This window comes from Monodelphis domestica, chromosome 8 (genome assembly GCF_027887165.1).
Source record: "Monodelphis domestica isolate mMonDom1 chromosome 8, mMonDom1.pri, whole genome shotgun sequence".
NCBI lineage: Eukaryota > Metazoa > Chordata > Mammalia > Didelphimorphia > Didelphidae > Monodelphis > Monodelphis domestica.
The window spans coordinates 209,209,894-209,228,386 of record NC_077234.1 but is presented as its reverse complement, the minus strand read 5'-3'; the positions used below and the strand labels follow the sequence as shown (position 1 = coordinate 209,228,386).

At 36.4% G+C, this 18,493-nt stretch overlaps 1 protein-coding gene across 1 annotated transcript in view; it reads left to right on the top strand.

Moving 5' to 3' along the window:
• Window positions 1-2,122: 2,122 nt before the first annotated feature.
• OCA2 (OCA2 melanosomal transmembrane protein) overlaps window positions 2,123-18,493 on the top strand; it is a 575,033-nt gene continuing 558,662 nt past the window's right edge. Inside the window, exons 1-2 of the mRNA XM_056808519.1 lie at window positions 2,123-2,133; window positions 2,230-2,328. Coding sequence (XP_056664497.1) covers window positions 2,123-2,133; window positions 2,230-2,328 — 110 coding nt within the window. The remainder of the gene's footprint in view (window positions 2,134-2,229; window positions 2,329-18,493) is intronic.

Sequence of the window (18,493 nt, the reverse complement as noted above, 5' to 3'; positions counted from 1 at the left end):
TTGCTGATTTATTGTTTAATTATCCCTCCTCATTTGTTCCATTTGCTCTTTATTCATTGCCTATATAGAAACTGTTTATTGTAATTTATTTCTACTTTTTCTGTTATTTGCTCATATTTACCCCTTCTTTATTCCTCGTATTTGTCTGTGCTCTTACTCCTCTCATTTTTTTGGTTTTGGGGTTTTCTGTCAGTCTCCCCTCTTGTAGCCTTGACAGAAGATCTCTCTGTGCAGTCTGTGGGGGAGGGGTGTTGGAGTTTGACCTTCCCTGTCCTCTGGAGGCTTTTGATTGGATTAAAGTACAACAGTCTGTAGGGGAGGGGTGTTGGAGCTTGGGATTTCCTGACCTCTGAAGGCTTTTGATGGAATTAAGTTCAGCTGGGTTGGGCTGGATGTGCCCTGAGGCCAAAACCTCCTGGAAGGCTGGAGCAATATGGAGGGTCTCCACCTCTGTGACCAGGCTGCCCACTCTGTACTCCTTCTCCAGCTCCTTCCCCTCCCCCTTTGTTTGATGCTCTTGGCCTGGCACAGCCCTGCCCATAAGGTACACCCTCCAAACAAGCACCTTTGCCCACCCAGAGGTTTCTGCTGCCACTGGAGGCTTAGAGCTCTAGGTGGGGGGGGGAGAGTGGTCCTGGGATCTTCCTTCTGCCTTCCCCTGAAACTAGAGTGTTCTCAAATTCCAGCTTTTGCAGGCCGTACCTTTCGGATTGAGTCCAGAAGGAGGATTCCTTGGCTCTGTCTTGTTGTTAGGTTTGATTTTCAGTCCCCTAGGAGCATTCAGTTTGTGATTGGTAAGGAAAGGTTTTCAGAGGCCTGATCTTTTGCTGCTTCTATGCTGCCATCTTGACTCTGCCTCTCTCCTGCTTATCATCTTGAACAATGCTTGTTTTGATTGAAGAGCTACCTAACATTTCTCTTTGGTTTTCTTTTTTCATTATGCAATCTAGTGCCCTTTTAGATCCTAGCTGGGGTTTTTATGGGAGAGTTGGCCTCCTTCAGCATCTTTCATGTTACTTTTGTTAATGGTCTCTTCCTTTTGTCTTGCTTTATATTTTATTTTATTTGTCCATGTACATGTGGCACCATCTCAGTAAAGTATAAATTTTTTGAAAGCAGGGATGATTTTTATTTTGCCTTTGTATCTCCACCACCTAACACAGTTCTTTAAAACTTTGTAAGTACTTTTAAAAAGGCTTTTAAGTTGAATTTGAATATTCCTATTTTGTAAGATGAGATGCTAATTCAAGAAGTTTATTTCAGTTGGCATAAATTGCTCTTAAATTTGAGAGAAGTGTTCTGTGAGAAATAAAATATAGAAAAGATTTAGAAAACTATTTTATGGTATTTGAAAAAATGAACTGAATAAATTCCAAAAAGTAATATTTTATTCAAGAGTAAAGTCTAACATTTGAAGAGTGGTTTAAATTTTCCTGAGAAATGTGGTCTATTGGTTTAATCTTGACTTTCTGCTTATTATTATTGATGGCATAAGCCTTGGGGCAAGAGTAACATGTTCAAAATAAAAGCTATGAAGATTTAAAAAATCTCAGTTTTCTTTATATGACTATAAAATTGGTAACTTTAAACTTGTTGCAAAGCTATTGTAACTAACATTTAATAAACTAAATTAATATCTAATACCAACATGAAAACTGGTAACTTTGCAGGACATTTTAAATAGCCATTTAAAAAACCCACTCAATGGGCAACTTATGTGAAATATTTGGCATCGGCTATTTTGTATTTTAACTGAAGCAGTTATTTGGTTCCTCTTTTCTTTTCTTTTCTTTTTTTTTAACATGGCCATAATGTGACCTTAGGAAACAGAAACATATCTTAAAAAGGCCCACCAGAGAGTGAATACTTCTTTTGATTAAAAATCCTATATAGAATAACAGGGGTTGTCATAAATCTATTGTTAATTTGAAGTGATCCTAAAATCACGTGTCACCATGGTTCTTTTGTCCTTATGATTTATACTTTGAGAATCAAATCTCTTTTATACCTATCTAAGGATCATATTTCTTTTCCTTTTGAAATATTCAAACTTCTGAAAATTCACTCCTTATAACTTTTAATGAAAGTTAAAATGTAAAATGTAAAAATAGAAAGTGCAAAAATGTGCTTTAAGTACAGTCTCCAGTTAATCTGACTCTCATCTAGGAATATATTAATTTTCTTTTGTGTTGGCAATTAGTTTCTCTAACATTTTTTTTTCTTCTTTAGGTCCCACTTTCCTTCATCTAAATTCTTCAATTCTAGGTCTAAGGATAACTGCTTTACTGAAAAGACTCCTTTGCTGAAGACTTTCTCAGAAGAAAATGGGTAAAGATTTTCTCTGCTTAATTAATACATATTAGTTCTTATTTGAATTCATTAAACATTTATTTATTCATTTATTTTAACATTATTTTTTAAATTTCATCAATTTCAAACATTATTCCTTGGTTACAAAAATCATTTTCTATTCCTACCTCCCCTCCCCCGATCCCTCCCATAGCCGACACACAATTCCACTGGGTATTACATGTGTCCTTGATCAGAACCCATTTCCATTTTGTTGGTGTTTGCACTAGGATATTCATTTAGAGTCTACAACCACAGTCATATCCCCCTTGATCCATGTACTCAAGCACTTGTTTTTCTTTGGTGTTTCTACTCCCATAGTTTTTCCTCTGAATGTGGATAGTGTTCTTTCTCATAGATCCCTCTGGGTTGTTCAGGAACACTGCATTACCACTAATGGAGATGTCCATTAGAATTGATCATACCACAGTGTATCAGTCTCTGTGTACATTGTTCTCCTGGTTTGGCTGCTTTCACTCTGCATCACTTCCTGGAGATTGTTCCAGTTCCCATGGAATTCCTCCACTTTATTATTCCTTTTAGCACAATAGTATTCCATCACCAACACATACCACAATTTGTTCAGGCATTCCCCAATTGAAGGGCATCCCCTCATTTTCCAATTTTTTGCCACCACAAAGAGTGAAGCAATGAATATTCTTGAACATGTATTTTTTGTTAATATCTCTTTGGGGTACAAACCAAGCAGTTCTTTGGCTGGGTCAAAAGTCTTTTAGTGCCCTTTGGGCATAGTTCCAAATTGCCCTCCAGAATGGTTGGAACAATTCACAACTCTACCAGCAATGAATTAATGTCCCAATTTTGCCACATCACCTCCAGCACTCATTACTTTCTGTTGTTGTCATGTTAGCCAATGTGCTAGGTTTTAGGTGATGCATTAGAGTTGTTTTGATGTATATCTCTCTAATTATAAGAGATTTAGAACACTTTTAAATGTGATTATTAATTGTTTTGATTTCTTTGACAGAAAATTGCCTATTCATGTCCCTTGCCCATTTTTCAATTGGAGAATGGCTTGATATTTTGTACAACTGGTTTAGCTCTTTATAGATTTGAGTAATTAGACCTTTGTCAGAGGTTTTTGTTATGAAGATCATTTCCCAGTTTTGTGACCATGAAAATGTGAGTTTCAAGACTGTGAATTGCCAAAACTGTAAAGGTAATTTTAGTGTCTTGATTTTTATCAAAAATAAGTGGTCGCCATGGGAAAAATTCCCAAATATGAAATACCCAAGTCACCTGGGTTTTTGGAGATTTTAATTAATATGAATGAAGGAATTAAGGGAAGGGAGAGAGACAGAGGAAGAGGAAATAGTAGGAAAAGGCCTAGGCCAAATGGCCTAGGACTAAGCCTTAAGAGAGAATAGTCAGTCTTTTATCCACTCACCACAAGATTTTGTCCCAAGCAAAAGTCCAAATAAGTTCAGAGAGCCAGCTCCTCCACACTAACTCCAAAACTCTGACTACTTCAAATTCAGTAAGTCCCTTCCTTTTAAAGAAATTTTCTCTTGTGTCACCTCCCCTAAATTTCCACATCTACCAATCACAGTAGACACTTTTTCCAGGACTGCCCATTCTTAGTTCTCACTACTCTTTAGTTCTCACCTTCTCTGGGTAGACTAAAACTTCACACCTGTTTTGTTAAGCTTGCCTTCCTTTTGTAAGTTGCTTGACCTTTTAGTGATTAATTTAACCTTTATAGGTACTTAACACCCTTTTGTATTAGATCTAAAATAGACCTATCTTAGGGTTTTTGCTTCCCTATAAGTATGAGTTGGGGACTTTTTCATTGTTCCATCAGGAGTTTACAACTTTTTCTTCTGCTAAAGTATTCTTTGAGCAGGGTGGAGTAATTTTAAAGGTCTCAAAACATTTCTGACTAAGTACCTCCATTGTTTAAAATGGGGAATAGCTTAACCAAATCTTCTGAAGTAGAGTCTGAGAAATTTTAAGATTCACAGTTTGGTATTTCCCTTCTAATTTTGGTTGCATTGGTTTTGTTTGTACAAATACTTATTAATTTGATGTAATCAAAATTATTGATTTTATATTTTGTGACTCTAAATCTTACTTGGTTTTAAAATCTTTCCCTTCCCAAAGGTCTGTCATGTATACTATTCTGTGTTCACTTAGTTTATTTATAGTTTCCTTCTTTATGTTCAAGTCATTCACCCATTCTTAGTTTATCTTGGTGTAGGGTGTGAGGTGTTAATCCAAGCCTAGTCTCTTGCACATTGTCTTCCAATTTTCCCAGCAGTTTTTATCAAAAAAGTGGATTTTTGTTCCCAAAGCTGGGATTGTTGGGCTTGTCATAGACTGTCTTGCTGAGGTCACGTACCCCAAGTCTGTTCCACTGATGCTCCTTTTTCTCTCTTAGCCAGTACCAAATTGTTTTGATGACCACTGCTATATAGTATAGTTTGAGATCTGGGACTGCAAGGCCACTTTCCTTTGCATTTTTTTCATTATTTTCCCTGGATATCCTTGATATTTTGTTCTTCCAAATGAACTTTGTTTTGTTTTTTTCTAATTCAGTAAAAAAAAAAAAAGTTTTTTGGAAGTTCAATGGGTATGCCCCTAAATAAATATATAAGTTTGGGTAGGATGGTCATTTTTTATTATGTTAGCCCATCCTATCCATGAGCAGTCAATGTTTTTCCAATTGTTTAGATCTAGTTTTAATTGTGTGGAAAGTTTTTCATAGTTGTGTTCGTATAGTTCCTTTGTTTGTCTCGGCAGATAGATTCCTAAGTATTTTATATTGTCTAGGGTGATTTTGAATGGTAGTTCTCTTTCTAATTCTTGCTTCTGAGATGTGTTGGATATATATAGAAATGCTGATGACTTATGTGGGTTTATTTTGTATCCTGTAACTTTGCTAAAGCTGTTGATTATTTCCACTATCTTTTTAGTTGATTCTCAAGGATTCTTTAAGTAGACCATCATATCACCCGCAAAGTGTGATAGCTTGGTCTCTTCATTGACAATTTAATACCTTCAATTTCTTTCTCTTCTCTAATTATTATAGCTAGTGTTTCTAGTACAATGTCAAATAGTAATGGTGATAATAGGCATCCTTGTTTGACTCCTGATCTTATTGGGAATGTATATAGTTTATCCCCATTGAAGATGATGTTTGCTGATGGTTTTAGATATATACTGTTTATTATTTTTAGGAAAGGCCCTTCTATTCCTATACTTTCTAGTGTTTTCAATAGGAATGAGTGTTGTATTTTGTTAGAGGCTTTTTCTGCATCTATTGATATGATCATGTGATTTTTGTTGGTTTGCTTGTTGATATGGTCAATTATGTGGATGGTTTTCCTCATATTGAACCATCCTTGCAATTCTGCCTGATCATGGTGAATAACCCTCCTGAGCACTTCTTGGAATCTTTTTGCTTGTATCCTATTTAAGATTTTTGCCTCTATGTTCATTAAGGAGATTGGTCTGTAGTTTTCTTTCTCTATTTTTGACCTGCCTGCCTTTAGAATCAGTACCATATTTGTTTCATAAAAGGAATTTGGTAGAACTCCCTCTTTGCCTATTATGTCAAATAGTTTGTATAGTATTGGGATCAGCTCTTCTTTGAATGTTTGATCGAATTCACTTGTGAATCCATCAGGCCCTGGGGATTTTTTTCTTAGGGAGTTCTTTGATGGCCTGTTTAATGTCTTTTTCTGATATGGGATTAATTAAGAATTCTATTTCTTCTTCGGTTAATCTAGGCAATTTATATTTTTGTAAATATTCATCCATATCACCTAGTTTGGTACATTTATTGCCATATAATTGGGCAAAATAGTATTTAATGATTGCCTTAATTTCCTCTTCATTGTAGGTGAGTTTTCCCTTTCCATCCCTGATACTGTTAATTTGGTTTTCTTCCTTCCTTTTTTTGAAATTCAATTGACTAGTGTAAAGATTAAAATTTAGGGGAGACTGGGGAGATTGAGGCATCTGAGGCAGAAATTAGTTTCTCTCTGCCAGGAGTATTATATTTTTTTAGAGGTTTATTGAAGATTAAGGATTTAAGAAAATACAGGATGAGAAACACGTGTCCAGGCCATAGAGTGGCCTAGACACAACCTCACCTACATTATGAAAAAAAGCCAGGCCTGCCCCAAAATGGAAGTCCAAGAGTGAGAGAGAGAGCTACTCAAAAGCCTTTGAATCAGCTTAAATACCTTCTCGATCTTGGCCCAGGTGAGATTACAAGGCATTCTGGGGAAGTGGAGCAAAGGCTCGTGGGGATTGTAGTCCTGTATTCGAGTCTATTTTTTACATTAGTACATTGTCTATTTTGTTTTTTTCTTTTTCAAAATACCAGCTTCTAGTCTTATTTATTAGTTCAATAGTTCTATCATTTTCAATTTTATTAATTCCTCCCTTCATTTTTAGGATCTCTAGTTTAGTTTTCTTCTGGGTTTTTAAAATTTGTTTGCTTTCAAGTTTTTTGATTTGCATGTCCAATTCATTGACCTCTGCCCTCCCTAATTTGTGAATATATGAACTCAAGGATATAAATTCCCCCCTGAGTACTGTTTTGGCTGCATCCCATAGAGTTTTAAAGGATGTCTCATCATTGTCATTTTTTTCAATGAAATTATTTTTCTATGATTTGTTCTCTAACTAACCAATTTTGGAGAATCATATTATTTTGTTTCCAATTAATTTTTTCTTTGTCTCTCCATGTACCCTCACTGATCATTATTTTATTGCCTTATGATCTGAAAAGGTTGCATTTATTATTTCTGCTTTTCTGAATTTGTTTGCCATGTTTTTTTGCCGTAGTATATGGCTGATCTTTGTGAATGTACCATGTGCTTCTGAAAGGAAGGTGTATTCCTTTTTGTCCCTATTTATTTTTCTCCATATATCTATTAACTCTAACTTTTATAAGATTTCATTCATATCTCTTACCTCTTTCTTATTAATTTTTCATTTGATTTATTTAAATTTGATAGTGGTATGTTCAGGTCTTCCACTAGTATAGTTTTACTATCTATTTCATCCTTCAATTCTACTAGTTTCTCCTTTATAAATTTGTATGCTAATCCATTTGGTGTATATATGTTGATTATTGATATTTCCTTATTGTCTAAACTGCCTTTTATGAGGATGTATTTACCTTCTCTATCCCTTTTAATCAGGTCTATTTTTAGTTTGACTTTGTCAGATAACATGATTGCAACTCCTGCCTTTTTTCTATCAGTTGAGGTTCAATAGGTCTTGCTCCAACCTGTAATTCTGACCTTGTGAGTATCTACCTGCCTCAGGTATGTTTCTTGTAGACAACATATGGTAGGATTTTGGATTCTAATCCCCTCTCCTATTTGTTTACATTTTATGTGTGAGTTTATCCCATTCACTTTCAAAGTTATGATTGTCACTTATGAATTCTTTAGCATTTTGATATCCTCTCCTGGTTCTGTCCTTTCTTCTTTTGATATATCCTTTTAAACTAGTCCTTTACTTTTAATCAATCTCCCTAATTCCCTCCCTTAATATGCTTCCCTTTCTGGTCCCTCCCTTTTTGTTCCCTTCTTGTTCTTTTAGAATCTGTTAAGTTACCTTCCCCTCTCCTTCCCTCCCTTTTTGTACTCCCTTAGTTTTTCCCCACTTGCCCTGTAGGATCAGATAGAATTCAAGATCCCAATGGATCTAGATGCTCTTCCCTCTCAGAATTAATTTCACTGAGAGTAAGATTTAAGTAATGCCAATTAGCCCTTTCTTCCTCTCCTTCTTATAAGAGTATTCTTCCTCTCCCTTTCCCATGTGTATATGTGATAAAGATTATCCTATTTATTTTATTTCTTCCAGTATCTTTTGGTACCATATTCGATTCCCCTCAACCCTTTTTCTTTTTTTCCATATCACCTTATAGTCCTTTATGCCCCCAGTCTTTTCCTGTGAGTTATTATTCTAGTTACTATAATAATAAATACAATTTTGAGAGTTATAAATAACATTTCCCCCTTTATTAATACATATAATTTGATCTAATTGTAGCCCTTAATGAAGAGAGTTTGAATAAAAAATGAAAACATTTTCCTCTTTTCCCTCTCTTATTTACCTTTTCATGTTTCTCTTGTTCTTTGTATTTGGATATCAAAGTTTCCACTTACTTCTAGTCTTTTCTTTACAAATATTTTGAAATCTTCTATTTTGTTGAATGCCCATACTTTCCCCTGGAGGTATATAGTCAGTTTTGATGGATAGGTGATCCTTGGTTGAAGACCCAGTTCTCTTGGCTTTCTGAAAATCATGTTCCAGGCCTTGTGGTACCTTTCTTGTGTGAGCCTGATTGGTGCTTGCTGGTATCTGAATTGTCTCTTTTTGGCTTCTTGTAGAATTTTCTTCTTAGCTTGAAAGCTTTGGAATTTGGCAATTACATTCCTGGGCATTGTCTTTTGGGGATTTAGTGTAGAGGGTGTTCTATGAACTCTTTCAATGTCTATTTTGCCCCCTTGTTCAAGAACATCTGGGCATTTTTCTTGGATGATTTCTTGTAGTATGATGTCAAGATTTTTGTTCATTTCTGACTTTTCAGGTAGACCAATGATTCTCAAATTGTCTTGTCGTGATCTGTTTTCTTGATATCTCATCTTGTCAGTGAGATATCTTATGTTTTCTTCTCTTTTGTCACTTTTGACTTGGCTCCATTAATTCTTGCTGTTTTGCAAGATCATTGGTTTCCAGTTGCCACAATCTGGTCCTTAAGGCCTGGTTTTCTGTTATAATGTTTTGGTTTACTTCTTTAATCTTTTGAATTTCCTTTTTGGTTTGGCCTATTCTGATTTTCATGGCTTCCAGATGTTTCTTCAATTGGGAGTTCTTGTCTCTCAAACTGTCAATTTGTCTTTGAATTATTTCCCATTTTTCTTGCCAGAAGGCTTCCATCTTTTGGTTAAGCTTCCATTTAAATTCTTTAAGAGCTTGTGGACAATTTCCATTTTTTTTGAAGGTTTTGGCATTGTTTCAATTTCCTCCTCTATTTCCTCTGTAGCCTGGGTTTCTCCTCAGTAAAAATTTTTGAGGGTCAATGCCTTCTTTTTTTTTTTTCATTTTGGTGGTGGATGGAGGTTGTTGTTCCTGGGCACAATTTGCCATCACTGCGGGGGTTTTTCCTTCCCTTTTTAGTCAGAGATTTGGGTGAAATGGGCAGGCTCTCTGTATATGGAGTCAAGGAGCAAGGATTTTGCCTGAGGTAAGCTCTCAACTTTCAGTAGCTTCTGTTGGTCACTGTTCTTCTCTGAGCCTCATTGCTGAGAGTGCCCATGGTCTGTGCTCCCTAGGCTGCTGGAGTTTCAGGTGCAGCTTCTTCTGTTTTCTGCCCTCCTCTGAGCCTTCTTGCTGATAGAGCCCATGGTCTGAGCTCCCAAGCCCACCAGGATTTCAGGTGCAGCTTCTGCTGTTTGTTGCCCTTCTCTGAGCCTTCATGCTGATAGTGCCCACGGTCTGTACTCCCCAGCCTGCCTGGGTTTCAGGTGTAACTTTTCTCAGGGGGGGGTAGGTCCTCCATATTTTTAGTCAGCTTCCAAGGACCTAGAGGTGCCCCTTGCTCACTTCAGAGGTGTCTCTTGCTCACTCACTGATTCTGGCACATGCTGGTTCTGCCTCTGCTTCTGCTTCTGTAGGTGGGGTGGGGGAGGGTAGATCAGCTCATGTTTGAGTGGGAACTTTATAATCCTCTTATAGTGTGGAAATGCCCAAATCTCTCTCTACTGTAGAGTCCCTTCATTCTTATGAAAATGGTTTTTAGGATCTTTTGAGGTAGTCTATATCGGTGGATCTGAGTAGAGGAAGTATCCCGTGTCTAGACTGCTGCCATGCTTATCCGGAAGTCTCCTCATTAAACATTTATTAACTACTTACTGTATGCTTAGTTACAATGGGCCAAGCACTGTGCTAGGGACACTGAGAACAGAAATGAGAGTCCCTGCCTTCAAAGAGCTAACATTCTACTTTGAGGATACAATATACATATACATATACTGTATATACAAAATAACATAAAGTAATTTTGAGAAGCAATGGCAACTGGAACACAGTAGGCACTTAATAAATGCATATTGACTGCCTAAATGGAGAATAAGCCTTGGAGTCAGATAGAATAGTAGAAGTAGAAGTCATGTCCCTGACAAATACTCTGTGACTCTAGGAAAGTCATTAAACCTTTAGTATACCCAAGTGGCTATAATAGTAAGTTGCCAAAGAGTTGGAGAGGATCAATGATCTACATCATTAGTATTGGTCTTCAGACCAGCCATTCCCTGCATAGATAAAATCACAGGTTTGTCCAGGTCCTAACCCTCCTCTCCCCAAAGAAAGAAACAAAAGAGAACATCATTTTCAAAAGGGAAGACCCTGTAGAAAAAAAAATAGCATTGGAATGAAGAATATTAAGTCTTAGCTTCTGATCTATTGGGTATTTCACTATCAAAATGATTTGGGGCATGTCAAGTAACCAATCTGAATTTTTTTCTTATCTCTTAAATGAAGGGTTTGAACAAGATGGCCTCTAACATTCCTGCCAACTCTTAGTCTGTAATCTTGTCAGGCAGTTAAGTGCTAGACTTGGATGCAGAAAGACCTGAATTTAAATTAGCTTATGATATTTACTAGCTACGTGACCTTCCTCGGCAAGTCGATTCACCTCTGTTGACTTCAGTATCCTTATCTGTATAATGGGGATAATAGCAGCATCTCTTCCCAGGATTTTGTGAAGATCAAATGAGAGGATAGTTGTAACATGCTTAATATATTGCTTAGCACATAGTAAGCACTATATAAATTTTATTTATCATCATTATCTCATTTATGAATAGAATTTCACCTTCCACATCCCTTTGAAACTTATGCATTAGAGCAGGAATTTCTAATCTGGAATCCACAAACACAGAAAGGGGAGAAGATCTCAGGGGCCCCATGATGGGTAAAATTACATATTTACTTTCACTAACCTTTACCTGAAACATATAACTTTCTTTATTTCCCCCTAACCTTTACTTTTGTTTTAAAATCAATAACATTTATTGGTTTCAAGGCAGAAGAGTGGTTAAGGGCTACCAATGGGAATGTGTGCCCTGGGTCACAAAGCTAGGCAATATCTGAGGTCAGATTTGAACCCAGGACTCCCTGGACCTGGCTTTCAATATATTGAGCCTCCAATTTCTTTCAATTATTTAAACCATATATTCTGAGAGGTCTATATATTTTGATAGACTGCCATGGACCACTGACACAAGGGAAAAAAAAACATCCTTTAAAGTTAAAACCTTCTAAGGGCATATTCAAAGAATTAATGTATTTCAAAGTTTCTGTGCAGCATGGCAGAAAATCTTTTATAGTCTGCTTCTTATCTGCTTGTGGTTTCCTTCTACCACAGCCATGAAAGTGGTTTTTGCCTTGTTCATTAGTTGTTTATTGATTCGTTGAATAGTCTTGCCATTTCATCTAGCCTCACATTAGCTAGCTTTTTATACTTATCAGTCCATGGACAGAAATAAAAAGCAAATGATTACAGTAACATTGGGCCTGGAGTTAAGCTCTGTGACCCTAGGCAAGTCAGTTAGCCTTTCTCAGCCTCAGTTTCCTGAACTGTTAATTGAAGATAATAATAGCACTTACCTTGCAAGGTTGTTGTGCCAATCAACTGATAGAGTAATTCTAAAGTGCTTAGCACAGTGTTTTGCACGGAGTAGGTACTAGATGAATGTTTATCCCTTTCCTCCTTCCCTCTTCATCTCTGCCAACATTATAAATCCATGTGACTACACTAAATATTTTTCTCAGAAACTTTTCCCCTACTTGACCACCTCTCTCATTCTCCTTTATTTTTAGGGAAAAAAATGATTCCCATCCCTCCAACGCTGAAAATCAATACTATTTAAAGTGTTTCAATTTACTCATTATAGTCTTCTCATTTCAGCACTGCAGCTATAAATCACAGGATTCCATCCCAGCTGCTTTGAAAGAGTCTGGGCAGTTGGGTGGTTCAGTGGATAAAGTGTCCAGGGACTGGAGTCTGGAAGATTCATCCTTCTGATTTCAAATTCAGCCTCTGACACTTATTAGCTGTGTAACTCTGGGCAAGTCACTTGACTCTGTTAACCTCAGTTTCCTCATCTGTAAAATCAACTAGAGAAGGAAATGGCAAACAACTTTAGAATCTTTGCCACCCCCCCCCCATAAATGGGGCCATAAAGCATGGAAAACTATTGTGAAAAAAGACTGAATTTCCAAAACCAAGCTAAACAAAACATAAAATTTAACAAAATGAAATAAAAAAAAATTAAGCAGAACAAAACAAAGTTGTAAAAATTATCCATAAAATTGTTACACCTGTTTGTAGAAATATGATTTTTAAAAAAGTTTGTCATCAAAATGCAGCTAGGTCAATCTGAGACATGACTAGCAATTGAGACCAGTGAGCTTTGCCTAAAGCAGCTATTGATTGTTTGTTGATTTGAATGGAAAAGGAATTCAGCATTTAATAATTAAAGAATAAGAGATGATTCAAGAGATTTAAGGATTGACTATTAACCACATTAAGTACAAACAATTCAGTTTGGGCAGGTCTGGAGATTGACTCTTTTCCTGGAAGACTGGCATAGTCATTCATGTGGAAAGGCAGGTCTTTTCTTCTATCTGATGTCAGGATTGTGTTGCTCTTTGCTCCCAGATTCAAGTCATGAAGTTTTTTCAGATGGTGATTTTGAAATTAAATGCTAAATCTTCTCCCTAAATAATGAGTTTGCCTGTGCTTATGCTCATTGTTTTATGAGTTGGATGTTGGGTCTGGAAAGAAGGAACAGAGAGTAACATGGGTACACAGTAGATAGCTATTTTCCCTTCACCTGGTCCCCAGAATGATTTCTGTTGCAAAGATGATATTGCGGAAGTTCTCAAGTTGGGATCCAAGAAAACCACAGTCTTCTATGGATGGATTTCAAAGGGTCTGTAAATATGAATGGGAAAAATAACATCTTTATTTTCACTGACTAACTAAAATTTAGCATTTCTTTATTTCCTAAAGCATTGTTCCTCTGTGGGGAATATGGGCTTTTTTCATAGGCATTATAGATATTTATCATAGGTAATTATAGGTTTTTAAGTCTGGATAAGATAGGGAGATCCAGTCTTAGAAAGTATAGTGGCCTATCATATTTTTCTTTCTTTTTATTTGGCAGTGTAATTACACAGGAATGCTTTAGATATAGTTTACCTAGATGTTAACTAAACATTTAATAAAATATTTGGTATTTTTACAGAAATGGTGGAGAGATATAGGCTATATCTTATACCTACCATTGTAGGTAATTGCCAAAGGGAGCTATGGCACAAAAAGACTTCTGCAATCACAAGAACTAGTGCTTGTCGAAACTGATGGCACATTTCCTTAGGCCCCTACGGTGTTCCAAGAAGGAAGTCCCAGATCAGAGTTATGGTAGTCAGGTTGCTAAACATTATTAATTACTTTGGGATGTATTATTTTTATATCCATTTTAAAATGCATTTATTTGTCCATTATAGGCCTCAACCTGGATTTCATCATTAGGAACTCCCTGGGAGATAACTTCCTCCACTGATGCAGATCTGCATCTATTCCATAATTCATATCTTTAGAGAATTCCAGGAACACCAAGAGGTCAGGTGATGTGCCCAAAGCCACACAGCCTATACACATTAGAAGTTGGACTTGAACCATATGGCTTTCTGACTCAGAGACCAGCTTTCTCCCTACTTGGACATACTGTCTTTCACTCCCACGAGAACAGTGTTAGGTGTTTAGATATAGTGCTCCACAGAGCAAAAAATAAAATGATGGTGTACTGCTGCCAGGGGATACTATCCTGTCCCAGCTATAGCTGGGTGGTTAAAGCAGCCAGGGTTTTTGGTTGTTTGAGACAGAGAGAAGCACAGAGCAAGTTTCCCATTATACCCATTTACTTGGTAGAGGCTGTCACTATCAGCCAAATTGTCAAGTCTTGCCAACCTGATGATCCCATTTGGGGTATTCCTGGGAAAGACAACTAGAATAGTTTGTCATTTCCTTCTCCAGCTCATTTTATATATGATGAAACTGAGGCAAACAAGGTTAAGTAACTTGTGAAGGGTCACACAGCCAGAAAATTATAGCTGATAAGTTCTGAGGCCAGATTTTAACTCAGTGATATGTCTTCCTGACTCCTATTACAGACAAAAGAGTGGTTGCCATAAACTGTAACCAACAAAAGAGTGGTTCAAGACTGTGACTGCCCAAACTGTAAAGATAATTTTTAGCATCTTTACTTTATATCAAAAATAAGTGGTCACCATGGGAAAAATTCCCAAATATGAAATACCCAAGTCAGCTGGGTTTTATGAAGATTTTAATTTATATAAATGAAGGAATTAAGGAAAGGGAAAGAGAAAGAGTAAGAGGAAATAGTAGGAAAAGGCTAGGGCATAGGCCATTGGCTTAGGCCTTTCTCTTTAAGAGAGAAACTAAGTCAGTCTTTAATCACTCACCACAAGATCTTTCCAAGTAAAACTCTAGTGTTCAGAGACCCAGCAGTTCAGCTCCTGAGTTCAACTAAGTTCAGCTATCGAGAGAGCCTCCAATTCAGCTTCCTAAGCTGAACGAAGTCCAGAGGCCTCTTACCTCCTTTTAAAGAGAATTTTCTCCTATGTCACTTTCCCCTAAATTTTCACATCTACCAATCACAGTGGACATTTTCCAAAGGACTGACCATTCTTAATTCACATCTTGTTATCACCTTCTCTGGGTAGACTAAAACTTCTGAGTATTTCACATCTCTTTGCTAAGTTTGCCCTTTTAGTGATTAATTTAACCTTCATAGGTACTTAGCACCCTTTTGTATTAGATCTAAAAACAGACCTAGCTTAAGGGCTTTTGCCTTACTATAAGTATGGGTTAAGTACTTTTCATTGTTCAGTAAGGAGTTTTACAACTTTATCTTCCCTTAAGGTATGACTAAGTATGGGTGGAGTAATTTTAAAGTTCCCAATACATTCCTGATCAAGTACCACCATTGTTTAAATGGGAGATAACCTTAACCTTAACCTTAAGATAATGTTCCAAGGTAGAGTTGAGAATTTTTAAGATTCACACACCAGACCTAGCATTAGCACTCTATCCACAGTGTGCCATTTATCTGGCTAGCCAAAACAGTATATTTGATTATCATATAAGATTTTTGATAGCTTTGTTTTTGCTTGCTTGGTGTTATGTTAACTTTTGCCAAACTTATTTGCTTCCTGATTAATATTTAAGATTCTTGTGAATTTACTCAAGTTCCTTCCCTCCTCTCCTTTTTTAAAAAGGATATGTTTACATAATTTTGACCCCAAGAATTAATCATTTGTTGTTTTCAAGAGTATCTTAGTTAGGGGAAGGGGTAGTTCGTATCTGTATTTCCTGTTATCAGAGAGGTTGAAGCTGGTGATTCTCTTGAGTTTGTGAGTTCTGAGCTCTAGTGAACCAAGCCATTTGAGTGTTTGTCTATATGTTCAATTTCTATATGGTGAGCCTCTTGGAATAGGGGACTACCAGTGTAAAGGATAATTTTAGCATTGTGTCTTAAAATCTAAATTAATTGGTCACCATGGGATATCCCAAATAATAATATACCCAAGTCAGCTGGAAATTATGGTGATTTTAATTAATATAGAGAGAAGGAATTAAGGAGAAGAGAGAAGGAGAGGGAGAGGAAAGTGTTAATTTAAACTTCTCTCGCTCAGGCTGAGCCAGGCAGGAGTTAAAGGCCTTGGCCAAAGGGGCCTCCCTGAGCCCAAGGCAAAAGGAAGTCAGTCTTATCACTCACTAGGAGACCGTCTCAAGGAAGCTGTCTGAGTGAGCTCCTCCAGGCTGAGTTCCAGTATCAAACTGGTGCCTAGGCTGCTCACAGGAAGTGATCAGCCATATTTACCTCTCCGGGGAAAGAGGATGTTTTTTTTTTGGGAGACAAAAATTCCCAAATATATAGATCTTTCACCCTTATGTCTCCTCCTCTAAACTTTCATATCTACCAATCATATCAAAGGCTTTCTCCAGGACTGCCCATACTTTAAGTTCTCACCTTCTTTGATTAGATTTTTGAGTTATTTAACACTTCTTTGTTAAGTTCTCCTTTTGTTAGTTACTTGTCCTTTTTTGTGATTAATTTAACCTCTATAGTTACTTAACACCTTTTTGTATTAATATAAAAAAGTAGACTTAGTTTAGCATTCTAGCTTCTCTAAAAGGTGAGAACTAAATACCTTCATTGTTCAATCAGGAGATTACAACTTTATCTTCCCCTAAAGTAAGGTTTAAGTAGGGTGGAGTAATTTAAAGTTCACACCAGGTTGCCTAAAAGGGGACAAGACCAGAAATCTAGCATGTCAAAACTACTCTGTTCAGAATAAGTACTCCCTGAACCTCTCATCTGGGTGAGATAGGGAGATCCAGTCTTAAAAAATATAGTGGCCCATCACATTTTAATTTCTTTTTAATTGGCAGTATAATTACACTATTAGATTAGAAGAATGATCTAGACATTAACTAAAAATTTAACAAAGAATTCAATATTTTCATGGAAATGATGGAGAGATACAGCCTATGCCTTCCAGTAAGGGGGATTTGGGACTGGATGAATAGTTGGATCCAAAAAATAGTCATCAAAAAAAAGTCAATGTCCATTTAGAGAACAATTATAACAGAGTACACAAATGACCTGTGCTTGGTCCTGGATGGTAAAGATGATTTTTTAATGAATGTTGGATAGAAGTATATGTAGTATGCTCATCAAATGATACAACACAAAAAAATAGGCAAAGTAGCTAACTAACATCAGGTATGGAACCAGGGTCATATCTACCTTTAAGAATTAAAAGGAACTGGTAGCTACCTTCAATAATTCAAAGGACAATAATTAAAAAAGAGAGATTAGCCTGGTTTATCTTGGTCTCAGAGAAAAATTTAGATTTTATTTAAGGATAAATTCCCAGCATTTATTGCTGTTCAAAAGTAGAATATTCTGCCTCAGGAGGCAGCCGTTTCCCCTAACTGGAAATCTTCAAGATAAGAGTAGATGACTTACCAGATGTACTAAACGAGAAATGGTTTTTCAAAGTATGGATTGGATTAGGTGACTTCTGAGGTCCTTTCTAATTCTGAGTGTCTGTGAATACAGATAATATAGTACAAGGGTCTAATAAGAGGTTCTGAAAGAGTTAATTTATTTTTCTTATTATTTGTGAGGGAAGACAACCCATTAGTTCAAATTTTGGCTATATTTATGTCTGTTCAGCAGATGGTAGAATGTGGTATTTATTTCCTTCACACCTGAGTATTGCCTAGATGAACCACATAATTGTTAGAGAAGATTAATGATTATTTTAAAAGTCTATGCTAGGTTTATATCTTTTGTTACCTTGTTACATGTTGGTTTTATACAATGCAATTTGCCTCTCTAAGCTTCTTCCTGTGAACAAGTCTGGGTTTTTCTTAATTGCTGTGGAATGGTATTAAAGCAAGAGGTATGCCTCTAGAAAAATCAAAATACCCCCATTTAATTGGTTCATTAGATATGTTTAGCTCATATAATCACTTATTCTTGAAGAATTTTGTTGGTGCAGTATAAATATTTTGGTCCCAGAAGTATTTCAAGCACCAAATGAAAAATCTGTTATCTGATGCATCCTGGTATATAATCAAAGTGTGTCTGTAGCAAGGGAGTTATGCTGAAGCACTGAATATCTATTGAAAGTTATTATTATGTAGAAATGCCAGTTTTTGTGCGTTTATTTTGTATTCTGCCTCTTTGTGGAAGCTATTAATTTTCCCAATTATTTTCTTTGCTGATTCTCTAGGATTTTCTAAGTAAACTATTTCATGACCAGCAAACAGTTTTTGGATGGATAGTTTTATTAAAAATGACAAGTTAATAGAAGCACCAATATGTGATTCTGAGAAAAGGGAACATGGTATAGTGTAAAAAGAATGAGATTGAATGTCATTTGGACCTGGGTCCAAATCCTGGCTCTATCACTTACTACTTATTGGATCTTGGTTTAATCAATTAAGCTCTCTGTGCCTCAGTTTTCTCATCAGTAAAATGAGAAGATTGCCCTT